The sequence below is a fragment of the Leuciscus leuciscus genome, assembly GCF_965113295.1.
Source record: "Leuciscus leuciscus genome assembly, chromosome: 1".
Taxonomy (NCBI): domain Eukaryota; kingdom Metazoa; phylum Chordata; class Actinopteri; order Cypriniformes; family Leuciscidae; genus Leuciscus; species Leuciscus leuciscus.
The window spans coordinates 75,880,794-75,895,056 of record NC_138725.1 but is presented as its reverse complement, the minus strand read 5'-3'; the positions used below and the strand labels follow the sequence as shown (position 1 = coordinate 75,895,056).

At 38.0% G+C, this 14,263-nt stretch overlaps 1 protein-coding gene and 1 long non-coding RNA gene across 4 annotated transcripts in view; one reads left to right on the top strand and one right to left on the bottom strand.

The window, feature by feature from the left end:
• Positions 1 to 8,014: 8,014 nt before the first annotated feature.
• LOC309512715 lies at positions 8,015 to 9,403 on the top strand. The gene is made up of 2 exons (XR_014211152.1): positions 8,015 to 8,657; positions 8,786 to 9,403. It is a non-coding gene; the product is annotated as an uncharacterized lncRNA (long non-coding RNA).
• Positions 9,404 to 10,349: 946 nt separating this feature from the next.
• LOC309510184 (uncharacterized protein) overlaps positions 10,350 to 14,263 on the bottom strand; it is an 85,661-nt gene continuing 81,747 nt past the window's right edge. For 2 of the 3 annotated variants that reach the window (XM_082185037.1, XM_082185039.1), the window contains exon 9: positions 10,350 to 13,237. In XM_082185037.1, the coding sequence (XP_082041163.1) occupies positions 12,678 to 13,237 (560 nt within the window). In that variant the 3' untranslated portion in view covers positions 10,350 to 12,677. Of the gene's footprint in view, positions 13,238 to 13,310; positions 13,358 to 14,263 lie in introns of all 3 variants that reach the window. The other variant, XM_082185038.1, reaches the window with a different exon arrangement.

The following is a 14,263-nucleotide window of genomic DNA, read 5'->3' as shown; positions in this document are numbered from 1 at the left end:
CGTCTGTTCATAATAAAAGAACAACATTCACAATTAAGTGCGTGTGTGCGTGCAAAACTTTGATTTGATTTGAATTTTTTCTGTTTTTTTTTCTTTTCTTTTTAATGTCAGTGGGAGAAAAAGAAAACCTCCACTAAGCTTTACAGACACTGTTATGAATATGGTCAGACTACTTTAAACCACTGTGCAGTAAGGTCTTCTTTGTAGAGTTTTAAAGATGATTTAAACAAATACAACACATATTTTTGGTGGTCGTGCAACAGCACAAATGGGTTTTGACCTGTTGTGCAACTGCACTAATGATTTTGGTCAGATGATGGTTCAGGTGTGTCCTGGCTGTAGCTCTGCCAAAGAAACAGTTTTCAGGGAGTTTTTCCCCATTTCTCCTCTTCTTTTTGGACCGTGGTTTAGAGGATGAACTTGTTGAGGCAACCTCCTCCTCATCCATTGAATCAAAAGAAGTGTCCCCACTCTCTTCTGCTGGTGTGGGCAGATAATCTGGATCATCTACGGGGTCATCATCACTCAGATCCGCATCTGAGGCACAAGGGCCAGAAAAGTGCGTGGTCTTGAACCGTAAAATGATTTGGCGTCCATCTATCATGTCTACAACATAAAGAAAACAATTTGTATTACAAACCATGTACTCTTACAATGCTAGTCATATAGTAATACACAAACATAGTCGATTTTAAATTATGAAATTAATAGTAACACCAGAATTGGTATTAATTATTCAAATTTATTCTTGATATTTACCATATATACAGTAGAGAAATGGTGAAAAAATTATATTGATCAAATATTTTTCATCAAATATGTAATTGAATAATATTAAATTAATCATTTTAACAACACTAACCCTTTTGTTCATTGTAAATAGCTAATTTTACCAACATTAGCTAATTTTACCAACATTAGCTAGCTTCTAGCAACATTAGCTAGCAACATTAGCTAGCTAGCTTAGGTAGAGCATGTTTTGAAAAAATGATTTGACCCTTATAAGACTTATTTTTGTTTAATTAAGTTACATAATTCTGTTTGACAACTCCTCAGAAACGATAATATGTCAACAAAATAGTCTTACCTTTAAAAGTCCCGCCGATATGCGTCATCAAAGGATGAGTGAATTTTCGCTGTGTCACGTGCTGTTTGAAGGAACACTGAAAAGGCATGCTCTCACATAGACAGTAGTGCTCTCACAGACACAGTGCCATCTAGTGGATTTCTTTAGCATTGCACAACTACACCAAACGATAGAGATGGCTCATTCAGGTTGAGTTAAGCTTGATGCATTTTTCAATGAAATATAGTGACTTAAAGTCTGGTCTACCAAATGGTTGAGTAGTACCTTAATTAAGGTCTGAATGGAACCTGTTTAGGCGACCCATGAGCATTAATACATAGAAGGAAGTACTTTAAACCAGATAGCAATTACATTTGGCCCGGATCCGTTTTAAGCCCCTTGCCTCCGTTTCTATCTTAGAGACGTTTTCTGATTGTGAACCAGATCCGTGCCAGATAGAGGTTTCAGCTTAAACATTCTAACTGCCATCAGTTCAGTATTTATATCATAAAACAGATCTGGCCCAGATCACTTTTCCCATAGGTAACCGAAAGACATTAGCTGTGTCTGACACTGATTTGGTCCAGATCTGCAATATGAATCTGAGCCGATACTGTTTTCACATAGGCTACACTGGTGTGGCCCGAATCTGTGATACATATCTGAGCCGACTGCATTTAAAAAAGGGCTAAAAACTGCTCTGGCCCATATCTGCAAAACGGATTTGAGCCAACACCGTTTTGACAGAGACTACCTGATGTGGACCACATCCGAAATACTTTTCTCAAACTGTGTGAAGAACTCCGTGGAATAAACTTTTTTAAAACAACATGGTTACCTGTCTGCATATTTTTTTTTTCTATCTAGAGCATGAGATAAATGCATTGTCATTGAGCTGAGCAATATTATCAGTGTTTAAAAACTATACAGCAACATTTTGTGATGCTATAAGGTCCGTTACAGCACACACTGTAAAAAAAGTGTAATTTTACAGGTAATTGTCAATCAGATTTTTACCGTTTTGTCATTATTACAGCAAATATCTGTCAAATAAAAGGTATTTGCTGTAATTTAAAGGTCCACTGTTAAATTTGCAGGTAATTGCTTGTATTTTGGTTTTACATTTTTACGTTTTTTAAAAGGAACTTGTCTGTATTTTTACAGAGTTATGTGTAATTTTACAGAAATTATTAGGTAATATTTTACAGATTTTTTTCTGTGAAATTAGAAAACAAAGTAAAGAAGGTATATAACTGCGGAAATCTGCATCTATTCAATATGTTTTCCTTACAGATTATTAAGCATGTGGGGGTTAAAGTGAGTTTTTTTAAGGTTAAATAATAGTATTTGTACATACAGTACCCTACATAGGCTACAGTAGGCCTGTATTGAATTATTTTTTATTTCAAATTTAATTTTATACTCATTTTGTCTTATTCTCCCATAATTTCATGTATATTTTATGAATATTTTTCCAAATCTCCGTTGCTGCACATTCAGGGCTTTGTGTGTGTGAGTGCGCGCGCGCGCGATGACGCAGATTCAAATTCGCCGCCATTACTTTTCCGCTGTTTACTCCCGCCCACAACGGTTAACGTTAGCTGATCAGTCGAGTTTGGGCAAGCGGGAGATTTGAATTCAGTCTACTCTCGTGAAGTGGATTGTGAGATCAACAGTGGTTCAAAGCAATCGTATTCGTCAAGAGGCGAGCAACCGTGAGCAGGAGCTGTTGTCAGTCAGTCCGTTTGGATTCTTTGGAAATAACGCCCTTTTCAGTGAGCCTTGTTCGTCACAGCGGACATCATGCCAACCGATCACCGGCTGAGGTAAGAGTCTCATTATACTAAGTTACATGTGAACGATATTTTATATTACATTTGTGTTACGTTTACAGTTTTCAAGCTAACGGTAGCATTCTTAAATGATGTTCTGTCATAACTGGCGAGAGCTGGAGGGCAAAACACTGAAAATGTAGCATGCGTCTTTACATTTTCCATCTGTTTTAAGAAAGATCAGTTGAACCCACATCTCAAAAGACCTAAAACAAGCTTTCGTAGACTTGTTATACATATCAAAGTCCGTTTAATTGTGTATTAAATCTTTGTTAATAGGCGATAGTATCTGTCAGTAAATCAATCTCTTAAATGGCGGGACATTTTGAAACACTGCCTGGAAGCTGAAAACTCTTCTCTTAAAAAATATCCTCGGTTTTAATTATAGTAACCACGTTTTTGGCGGATTTTTATTACCATTTTTAATAACCACAGTTATACTACAAATACAAATAGGCCTACCATGTTTTTTTCTTTTTTTTTCTTTGTGGTTAAACCATAGTTAATTTTCATAAGGGTTAACATGGCTATCTCAAGACTGGTAAGAAAACGAATTCAGTAAATACTGTACTTGATGATGATACAGGAAAGCACATGAGACTAGAATATGAACACAACATGATAAATTGCATATTCTGGCTGCATCTGCTTGCCAACACGTAGCTATGCATACATGTGCATATATTAGGCTTATAAAATAAAAGTTGATAGAATGTTTGTGTTCTGATGAAGAAAGTAACGTATCTACATTTTGGATGGCCTGGGGTCATCATAGTAGCCTTTTTCATAGGATACTTTTGATCATTGGTTATGAAAATTGCATTGATCCAGATGAACAGACAGTTATACCCCTAACGTTAGGTGTCTCGTCTCAGCTCAGCTCAAAACTTCACTGTTAGCCTTTCCTGCTCAGCTTCCAGATCATAGTCAGGTTTTGCATTGTCTCAGTGGAACATATTCTTACATGTGTAAATGTAATACTGAGTTGTTCATTATTTTTATTTTTTTTATGATTTCAGGTCAAGTGGAAAGCAGAATGATCATGGCAAACAAGGTATGGGAAGAAGTAATTTAAAATATTGTAATGGCCGAGTCTTCTGATTCCATATGATTGCACTAAAAGTGGCAGAAAATGTAATTTGTTTTATACTATATTTTCCCATATGAATATTCATTTGATCCTTGTGAGGCCACTGGAGCTGCACAAGGTTTGGTTTTACTACAGTAAAACCACGATTGTGTTAGATTCCACCCATCTATTCAATTTTTTTTTTTTTTTGTAGCGTAACTAGGCTTTGTCATTTAGAAACATGACTTTTCCTACCACTTAATGACACATATCTCTACTTTTCATTCCAGCCAGAGGAACTGACGGTTGCTGCTCGCATCTCATCCTACCTGATGGACAGTTCTTGCTGGATGAATGACCTTCACCTTCAACTCAACCTTGCCAAGACAGAACTGCTTATGGTTTCAGCCAAACCATCCTTGCTGTGCGATCCTGCTGATTTGCCTTATACAACACCAGAAAGATCCGGCCCTTCCTATCGGAGCCACACAACTCCTTGTCTAAGCTCTTGCTCTATCCAGACTGGACTATTGTAATGCTCTCCTGGCAGCTCTTCCAGCATCAGTCAAACCTCTGCAACTGATCCAGATGCTGCAGCAAGACCTAAACTCACTGCTTCAGATCTATGTGTCCTCCAGAAGCTTGTGTTCTGCAAGTGAACGGCGCCTTGTGGTGCCATCATCCCAAAGAGACACAAAACCACTTTCACTGACCTTTACCTGGACTGTTTCCTGCTGGTGGAATGACCGGCGCAACTCAACACATTTTCAAGAAACTGCTAAAGATCCATCTTTTCATAAACACTTGACCCAATAATACTAAATCTTTGTTTTAATAAAAAAATATATGCAAAAAAATTGTGCACTGTGCTACACTAACTGGGACTTGTCACTGCACTTGTTGCTTCTATTGTTCTCTTAATTTTAAGTCACTTTGGATAAAATGTAATTGTAAATGTTTAAAATAAGTTATATTAGAGTATAAAGGCATACAGCAATTGAATTTTAATGTGGATATTTTTACATGTTCTAAATTATATACTAAGCTTGTATTTCCTATCATTCACGCATCTTGCTGTTCAGTGTTTGTTTAATGAGTAATACTGTAAATGTGCAGGTATTCCGTACTTGTACGTTTAGTTAATTTAACAGAAATTGACTGTACATTTGCTATTATTAAGTACTTAATTAGAGATTGGTCAAAGTTGTGAAACTGGATCTGCAAAAATTAAAACTGTAAATATACAAACTTTGTATTTGAATTTATGTACTTATTGCATTTTTATACATAACTTCATAGTTATTTTACACAGAAAAACGATATATTAAAAGATAATTACTGTAGATAGAGCATTATTATAAAATAACTTTATGTATGCCTAGGTAGCATAGGTTACTATTATACCCTAACTGACAAAAATGCCGAAAATAAGGCAAAAGGACAATCCAGTGGTGATTTAAGTGGAATCGTAACACATCCGGCACAGCTCCGGTAGGCGGAATCGTTTCACGCACCCGTTACGCATCTGTAACGGGATGATCAGGCGGTGCTGGATCGGCGCTGGCACATATCCGCAACAACCCCTAAAAACAGACCAGAAACGGCTTCGGCCCGATGTGCGTTTGGACTCAGGAACGAGTCCGTGAGGCGGATGCGTGCCAGACCCGGCTCTATCGTTTTGCGGTTGCGGCCCTGTTCCGTTACAGCGTCCAGTGGCTATCTAATTATTATTGCAGAGATGGGGTTTGGGGCTGGGTCTGTGGGACTGTTTCTAGGGGACGAGTCTGAGGGAACAGGAGAGAAGGGGTAAGGAGAATGCAGAAGACAAAAGGTAAGTAAAATAAAAAGTGAATCCCCAGAAACAGTCCCACGGACCCAGACCCAAACCCCATCTCTGCAATAATAATTAATAAAGGCTGGTTTAAAGTACTACTTCCTTTATGTATAATCCCCAATGGGATTCTTCAGGGCTTTTTTTCTTCTTCTTCTTTACTCAGGACATATTGAGGATACAAAATTAGTTGAGTTTGCTGTTGCTCTTTGTCCTAGGTTGACCCCCATTTTGGTTTAAAATGACTGGATTAATGTTTTTTTTTAGCTTAGAATGTTTATGTGTCTGAAACCGTTCACTCATTCACTAATCCCTATATAATAGTGTATGGTGTTTGAGTGCACTAGATCTGCAAGGAGTGAACGAAAATAAGTGAGTTAATTCGGACGCTGACGTTTACACTGCGCGTCGGAGAGCTGGAGCTGTCGCAGTAAAGGCTTCGTCACACGTGATAAAACTCCTTCTATCTTACATGTTACTTACTTTATAAAATAATATTAACATCATATTGACTTTATTTTGTATATACCTCCGTGCCAGCTTTGTAGTTTAATCGATTGAAATTGTTAAAAACTCACGTTCACAGATGACAGGGTCGTTGAGGCGACCGTTATGATTACACTCGAATGACAGATGATCAACGAATATTTTTCAAATCATCCACCAAATTATCATCTATTCCTTACAGTTTAACGAGTTAAAACACATTGTTTTAATGCCTAAATAATATTTTAATAAAAAAAATTACCTTATTAATAATTATTTCATTTAATTTGAACAAGTCATCTATATATTGTCTCAATATTGTATTACATTTTATTCAAGTAATGATTAAGAATAAAACAAATGTTAAAAATAAGGATTAAATAAATGTTAAAGCAGAAATAAGAATAAGCTGTAAAGTAATCTCTGGTTTAAACTCACTCGCTCCCGCACTTTCATGCGAGCTCAGTCCTCTACGCATTGGATTGTGGGAAATTGTGCTTCAGCAAGTGTACATGGGATGTACGCTCTAGTTCAGAGAGGATTGTGGGTAAAAGTAGTGAACAAATGATGTCGTTCACTCAGAATTCGGACACCACTACAAAATGGCCGACACCCTAAATAGTGCACTATATAGTGTGGATAGGGAGCCATTTCAGACACAGCTTATATCTTTGTGTTTTGTGTTAATATCTAAAGTTAGCCAAATTCAGGGGTGACATTATTTATGGCTTGTTTTGATGCCAAAAACAAATCCACAGCAACCAAAGAAGGACATCAACACCATTGAAACAGACATCAGTGACCCGTACATTTACGATAAAACCTTTTCTTCCCATTTAACCCATACCCATATTTTACCCATATAACATGTGCTCAAATCTACTGCTAAACTTTAGCCTTTCCCACTAATTAGCCTTGACAGCAAGGAATTGCACCCCACACTTTAGACATGGAGAGGCAGAGGTCTTCTTAAGTTGTAAGTAATACTGTGTCAGTTCACTAACACTGCATTCAAATCTTACAGGTTTACCCATATATCCAAAATACTGTTACACAACATGCATTATCTTTCACAACAATTTAAGTTCTAAAACTGACCGTGTTTTACTCATTAACCTATTAAACCAAATTATGTACAACCAAATCTGCAGAGCCATAGAGTAAAAAAGAGTTTTACTTCCTTCTACTGTCATTTAACATGTTCAAACTAATATATTGTTGTGGTGTTCCCCTCTTTAGCATCATCCCACACTGGTTTCAGTGAAGGTTGGTACTGACTTTTTTTATTTTTATGCTTTTTCTTTTTTATAGCTTGGATACGCAAAATTCTTGCAAACAAAGAAATGATTAAAGAACAGATGGGAACATTGGTTAAATTGGTCTACGACCTCAAAAAATGATCAACTACAGAAGACAGCCCAACATTAAACACAGACTGTTTTCCACTGTCAAGTTTTCAACAACTTCAAGTCATTGAGGGGCAGCTCCAGCAGGAAGACTACAAGACAGCTGTGGTAAGATTTCATATTTCAATAGAACAATTTAACTCCTCAATTAACTGTGTCAGTGTTTTCATCTCTTGTTCATTGTACATGGTACAGAAGGTAGTCAACCACATGTTAAAATCATATCTGTACTGGCTGGGCCTGTTCGACATGGAATGGTTAAGCAACAAGAAAGGTTTGGCTTGGTGAAGAAGCGGCAATTGAACTGATTTGCTTAAGTCAAAATGTGGATGGTCATAGTTGGCACTAACCAATGAGATTGATGGTTGCGAATAAGTTCCTCCTACTGCTGAAGGAACTGAAATGAATGTAAATTAGCTAATGATTTACTCACCCTCAAGTCATCCTAAGTGTATATGACATTATTCTTTCAGACAAATACAATCAGTTATATTAAAAAAATGTCCTGGCTCTTCCAAGCTTTATAATGGCAGTGAATGGCTGTATATTTTCCAAGGCCTGTCTGCTGGAAGCTATTTATTTTTCTTATACTAACGCATCGCTTCGCTTCAAAGAGCCTTTATTAACCCCCCAGAGCTGTGTGGAGCACTTTTATGATGGATGGACGCACTTTTATGCTCTTCAAAACAGAAACGGCTATTCTACTATCCCTTTATAGGCTAAATCAATTCAAATGAACTGTTATATTGACCGGTAAAAGCCCACCCCGTTTTTGAACATTCTAATCAAGTATGATGTTTGCTTGTTCCTCTATTTGTGCATATATTTATTTTTACATAAACACGTTAGCCTTGAGGGGAGGCACAACAGTAAAGGAAAGTGTATGGCGGATTCTGAGCTTCCTTCTATCAAACGACATGGCCCGGCAAATGAACTGGAGGGGAATCTCTGAAAACTGTAATTAATGGTATGGCTTTCTGAAATTAACTACTGTGTTTTATTTGTGTTTGGTGTCAGCTAAAAAACAATTCCCTATAAATGTTAGATTTTATAATAAATAATAATAATTTGCTTATTTACTGTTGGTCATTGTAGCTGCAGTCAGAAGAAACCGTTTGACTTCCACTGCAACAGACCAGGAAGTAGAAAACTGGATAAAGAGATGGCTGCAGCTTTCCGCAGACAGGGATGGAGGCCGTCGGGCAAGACAAAAAAAATGCGACTTTCTCTGCGACTGTTTCCTGGTTCTGACACTTGCCTGTTCAACGGACTGCCCTTTTGCCTTGCTCTGTTTTTGAACTATAGATCTGATTCTCCACTTGTTTTATTAAATTCTCCTGGTTCTGAGTGACACTTGCTTGACCTTGTTCCTAATATGTATGTAGACCTTGGTCTAATGTTTTCTTTGGACTGGTTTCTGGCAGTCCTCCCCTTCTGGACCTCTGCCTGTTTAATTGTATATATTTATATAATGTATTTATTATATTTATTGTTTCCTGTTTTTGATTTTGATTTATAAATATTTGTTTTCTTTGGACTACCTTCTGGTTTCTGGCAGTCCTCCCCTTCTGGACCCCGCCTGTTTTATTTTATATTTATTATATTTATATAATATGTATTTATAATATGTATTGTTTCCTGTTTTTGATTACTATTTATAAATTTAAATGTATTCATGAAATATTTATATTTATTAAATCACTTTTGACTGATTATTTGAGTATTTTCTTTATTATATGATAATTAGATCTGGCCCAGATGTGGCCCATGCCATTTCTGAGATCTGGCCCGGTTGTGGCTGACTTCTTGCTGCCACACTCAGGTTGAGTCATCGCCGTCATTCCTTGCGGTGTGTGGGCCAGAAGAATTTGGAAGATGTGGGCCACAACTGGGCCAGATGTCATTTGCTATTGTTCTGATGAATGCACCATGAAACATGAAGATACTGATGAACAAAGAGGTTTGTGTCCATTTTTGATTCTTCACTTTTTGTTGCAATAAGCAATATTTACTAAATGTGTCAAAAATAATCAGTCTAATTTTCGGCCGATCATTTTTTACATGTGTTGTGTCATCTGACGCTCCAGGAATGCAAAACTGTGACCAGGTTTAGGGTCAGGGTACGGGTACGGGTTAGGCACTTACTGTAGTTGTGATGGGTAAGGACAATTCAATGAATTGTGTTAATGAATGTCCTAATAGATGTAAGTGTGTGTGTGTGTGTGTGTGTGTGTGTGTGTGTGTGTGTGTGTGTGTGTGTGTGTGTGTGTGTGTGTGTGTGTGTGTGTGTGTGTGTGAGAGAGAGATGCAGACAGAACTGGCTGGCCAGAGAGAGACACATCTATGTCAGAGAGAAGTGGAGACTGAGCAACACTCAGGGACGTTTTATATATAAAAAAAAAAGAAATTATTTTGCCCTAACTTCATCAAATAAAACACAACTTCAACATTTATTATGTGAAAAAGTCAGTGACGTACACACACACACACACACACACACACACACACACACACACACACACACACACACACACACACACACACACACACACACACACACACACACACACACACACACACACACACACACACACACACAGACACACACAGACACAGACACACAGAATTCTAAATTGGTCATAGAATTCTGAAATGTTAATTAATTGTCCTACTTAAATTTTTTATTTTATTTTGACTGTTTATTTGACAGGGACAGTGCACAATTTAAACAATTGCACCAGAGTTAGCTAACAGCTAATTTGCATCTGTTGTCCCTGGACAGGTAGACAAAACAAAAACAAAAGATTCAAAACAACCACTAAACAACAAATACACTACATAAATTTACAAAAAATACATATTATCCATCAATTCAAAATAGATACAAAATATATATTGTATACGTACATGTGTGTGTGTGATTGGGAATGCTTTGGCAATACATTGGAACAATTCTCATGACAATAAAGCACATATGAGAGAGAGAGAGAGAGAGAGAGAGAGAGAGAGAGAGAGAGAGAGAGAGAGAGAGAGAGAGAGAGAGAGAGAGAGAGAGAGAGAGAGAGAGATTCATCATATATTCATGTTGTTTCAATCCTTAATGACTGACAGCCACACGAGGAACAATTTTGATTCTCTTTTAGTTTCTCTTTTCTGCTCAGATGATTCTGTCATGTTTAGTTTGAGTTTCTCCAGATCTAATTTAAAATAAACTGACCTGGAAAAAATAAATATAATGAGCTTCTTCTTTTTTATTTTTTTTTTATTTAAAATGATAATTGTAATTGCAATATATATATTTTTTAAAACCATATGAAACAAACACAAATACTGTGTACATTTCTAAAAACTTTATAAATTTATTTTATTTACAGTTTTTTTGGTAACACTATTGTACAGTGTCATTGTTACACGTTACATGTATTTACTGTAATAATACTCGAATGTATATTTCCTGAAGAAAATGTGAGTGGTGCTTGCAGTGGCACATGATAACACAATTAACATTTAACAATGTTGTGATTCCATGATATACCACGTTCTAGTATTTTTTACCATGTTTCTAACATGATTTACCACAAATTATCACATTATAGCATGATTTACTATATTCTAGCATGAATTACTATGATTAGCATGTTGCTAATACGATTAGCATGATGTTAGCATGTTGCTAATATCTTTTTAGCAAGATGCTAGCATGATTAATGCTAGCATGATGCTAGCACATTTTGAGTTGTTTTTATCATGTTTACCCTATGCTAATTACAGTTAGCATGTAGCTATTCACAGCTAGCATGTGTAGCATTTTGGAAGTCCTGTTTGCTAGCATGAGTCAAAAGAGCCAACTACCATCTTTATACAATGTTCTGATGCAGAGATATAGGTCTTGCAAAACGGTTGCTAGGGTGCTCTATTTGGTTGCTAGGGAGTGATTAAACTCCAAAGACTGCTTGTCAGTGTGAATGATATAAACCAACTCCCACGCCTCTGTGACTTTCAGAATGGAAGATATCCCTCTTTGGACATTGGTTGCTAGGGTGCTCTACAATGGTTGCTAGGGCGGGGCTAGGAAGTGTTGAAGTGATTCATGATTGGCTGTTTGCTGCCCTTAGTCAAAAGAGACCACCCTCGTGTTTCTATGACACTTCTATCTGGATATCCCTTTGATTTCTTTCAATGGAACTTGTTGCTAAGGTGCTCTAAATGGTTGCTAGGGCGTGGCTTGATAGCTTAACAATGATCCCGAGAGACTGATTGGTCGTCTGAGTAAAATGAGCCCGCCCCCTTGTCTCTATGACACTGTGATCCAGAGTTATGTTCAATACAAAATCCCAATATAATTTACCATAGTAGGAGAAACGAGCGTTTCATGGGCCGTCCTTCACCATAGTAAGTCATTGGGGAACTTTGGGACGCTCCTGCCCTCCAGTGGTGCAACTATTACCCCATTGTGAGGCATGTTCTTACACAGCCTGTCAGCCTCTTCAAATGTGGCAAACCACACGTTTCTGTGAAATCCTCGCTCAGAGATACGAGTCGTCAAAGTTTGTAACAATGCAAAGTCTATGGGACTTATAAACATATGAGCAATAACAATAGTGATGCCTTATGATTAACCCTAACCCTATAGTAGATACATGTACTTAATATTACTCAGCACTTACATATATAATTACACATTAAAATAAAGTGTGTTTTTACTTTTGATTATTTGTCCCAGACTCATTTACTTTCCTGTTCAACAGTTCTTCTGTATTAGATTCAGTCCAAACTCTCTTTTGATGAAGATTCATAAAGTGATTCAGTCAAAACTGGACATTAAAAAGCAAACATAAACATTAAAGTGAATTATTAAGTATTTATGTAATTACACACTTCTGATAAAAATGAGAAATTGGTAACACATTTTCTTTGTAATTTTTTTACAGTGTGCGTGTCAGTCAGAGTGTGTGTGTGTGTGTGTGCGTGTGTGTGTGTGTGCGTGTCAGTCAGTGTGTGTTTGTTGTTTAATGTGACACAGAGACACTGAAGAGTTTGAATAAGGAAGTGTAAATCCAGCATAGAGGGGTTCAGTGAATGTGTGTGTGAATGTGTGTAAGTGTGTGAGTGTGTGTGTGTCGCGTGAGACGCTGTAGAAGGACAGAGTGCCGGCCGACACGTCCACAAACACTCCTACTCTCTTACAGGATCCTAAACCAGCAGAAACAGCAGTGGGGTTATTATTGTGACGGACAGAGAGTGTGTGATTAGTGCGTCTCAGACTCCAGGACTTCTCATTACATCCAAACCTACAGTCATCACTCACTCCTTTCCTCTTGATTCCTTTATATGACACTGATATACCAGCATCTCCACTCCATTCAGCCTCCCAGTAACAGCGTCCAGTCAGACTCTCTCTACACAGAACCTGACGCCACACATCAAATCTCTCTGGATGATCAGGATACGACTGACTCTCTCTCACCCACTTCACCTTTCTGTTCTCCTCAGACAGAGCGAGATGAGTGTGTGCTGTGTTTGGATCCAGTGTGAGATCAACGGCATCTGAACACAAGAACACACATTATAACAGCAACATTTACAACAACACACACTAAACCTGTGTTTGAGGACTTACATCTGTGTAGTCTTGATGTCATCATGAACTCTACTTCGTGATCCACACTAGAACACAACACACACACACACACACACACAACACACACACACACACACACACACACACAAAATAATAATAACTTTAATTATGAGTCGTATTCAATATTAATAAATTAGAGATTTTCTTGTTGATCAAACGCTTCAGGAAAATAAACGAATTAAAATTCAAACACTAATACACACTCTCTCTCTCTCTCTCTCTCTCTTCTCTCTCTCTCTCTCACACACACACACACACACTTCTCTCTCTCTCTCTCTCTCTCTCTCTCTCTCTCTCTCTCTCTCTCACACACTCCTCTCTCTCTCTCTCTCTCTCTCTCTCTCTCACACTCTCTGTCTCTCTCTCTCTCTCTCACTACACACACACACACTCCCTCCCTCTCTCTCTCACACTACGCACACACACTCCCTCCCTCTCTCTCTCTCTCTCTCTCTCTCTCTCTCTCACACACACACTCTCTTCTCTCTCTCTCTCTCTCTCTCTCTCACACTCCCTCTCTCTCTGTCTACACACTCCCCTCTCTCTCTCTCTCTCTCTCTCTCTCTCACACACTCCCTCTCTCTCTGTCTCACACACTCACTCCCTCTCTCTCTCTCTCTCTCTCTCTCTCTCTCTCACACACACTCCCCCTCTCACACACTCTCTCTGTCTCTCTCTCTCTCACACACACACACACACACACACACACACACACTCCCTCTCTCTCTCACACACTCCCTCTCTCTCACACACACACACTCTCTTCTCTCTCTCTCTCTCACACTCCCTCTCTCTCTGTCTCACACACTCCCTCTCTCTCTCTCTCTCTCTCTCTCTCTCTCTCACACACACTCTCTGTCTCTCTCTCTCTCACACTCACACACACACTCCCTCCCTCTCTCTCTCACACACACACACACACACTCTCTTCT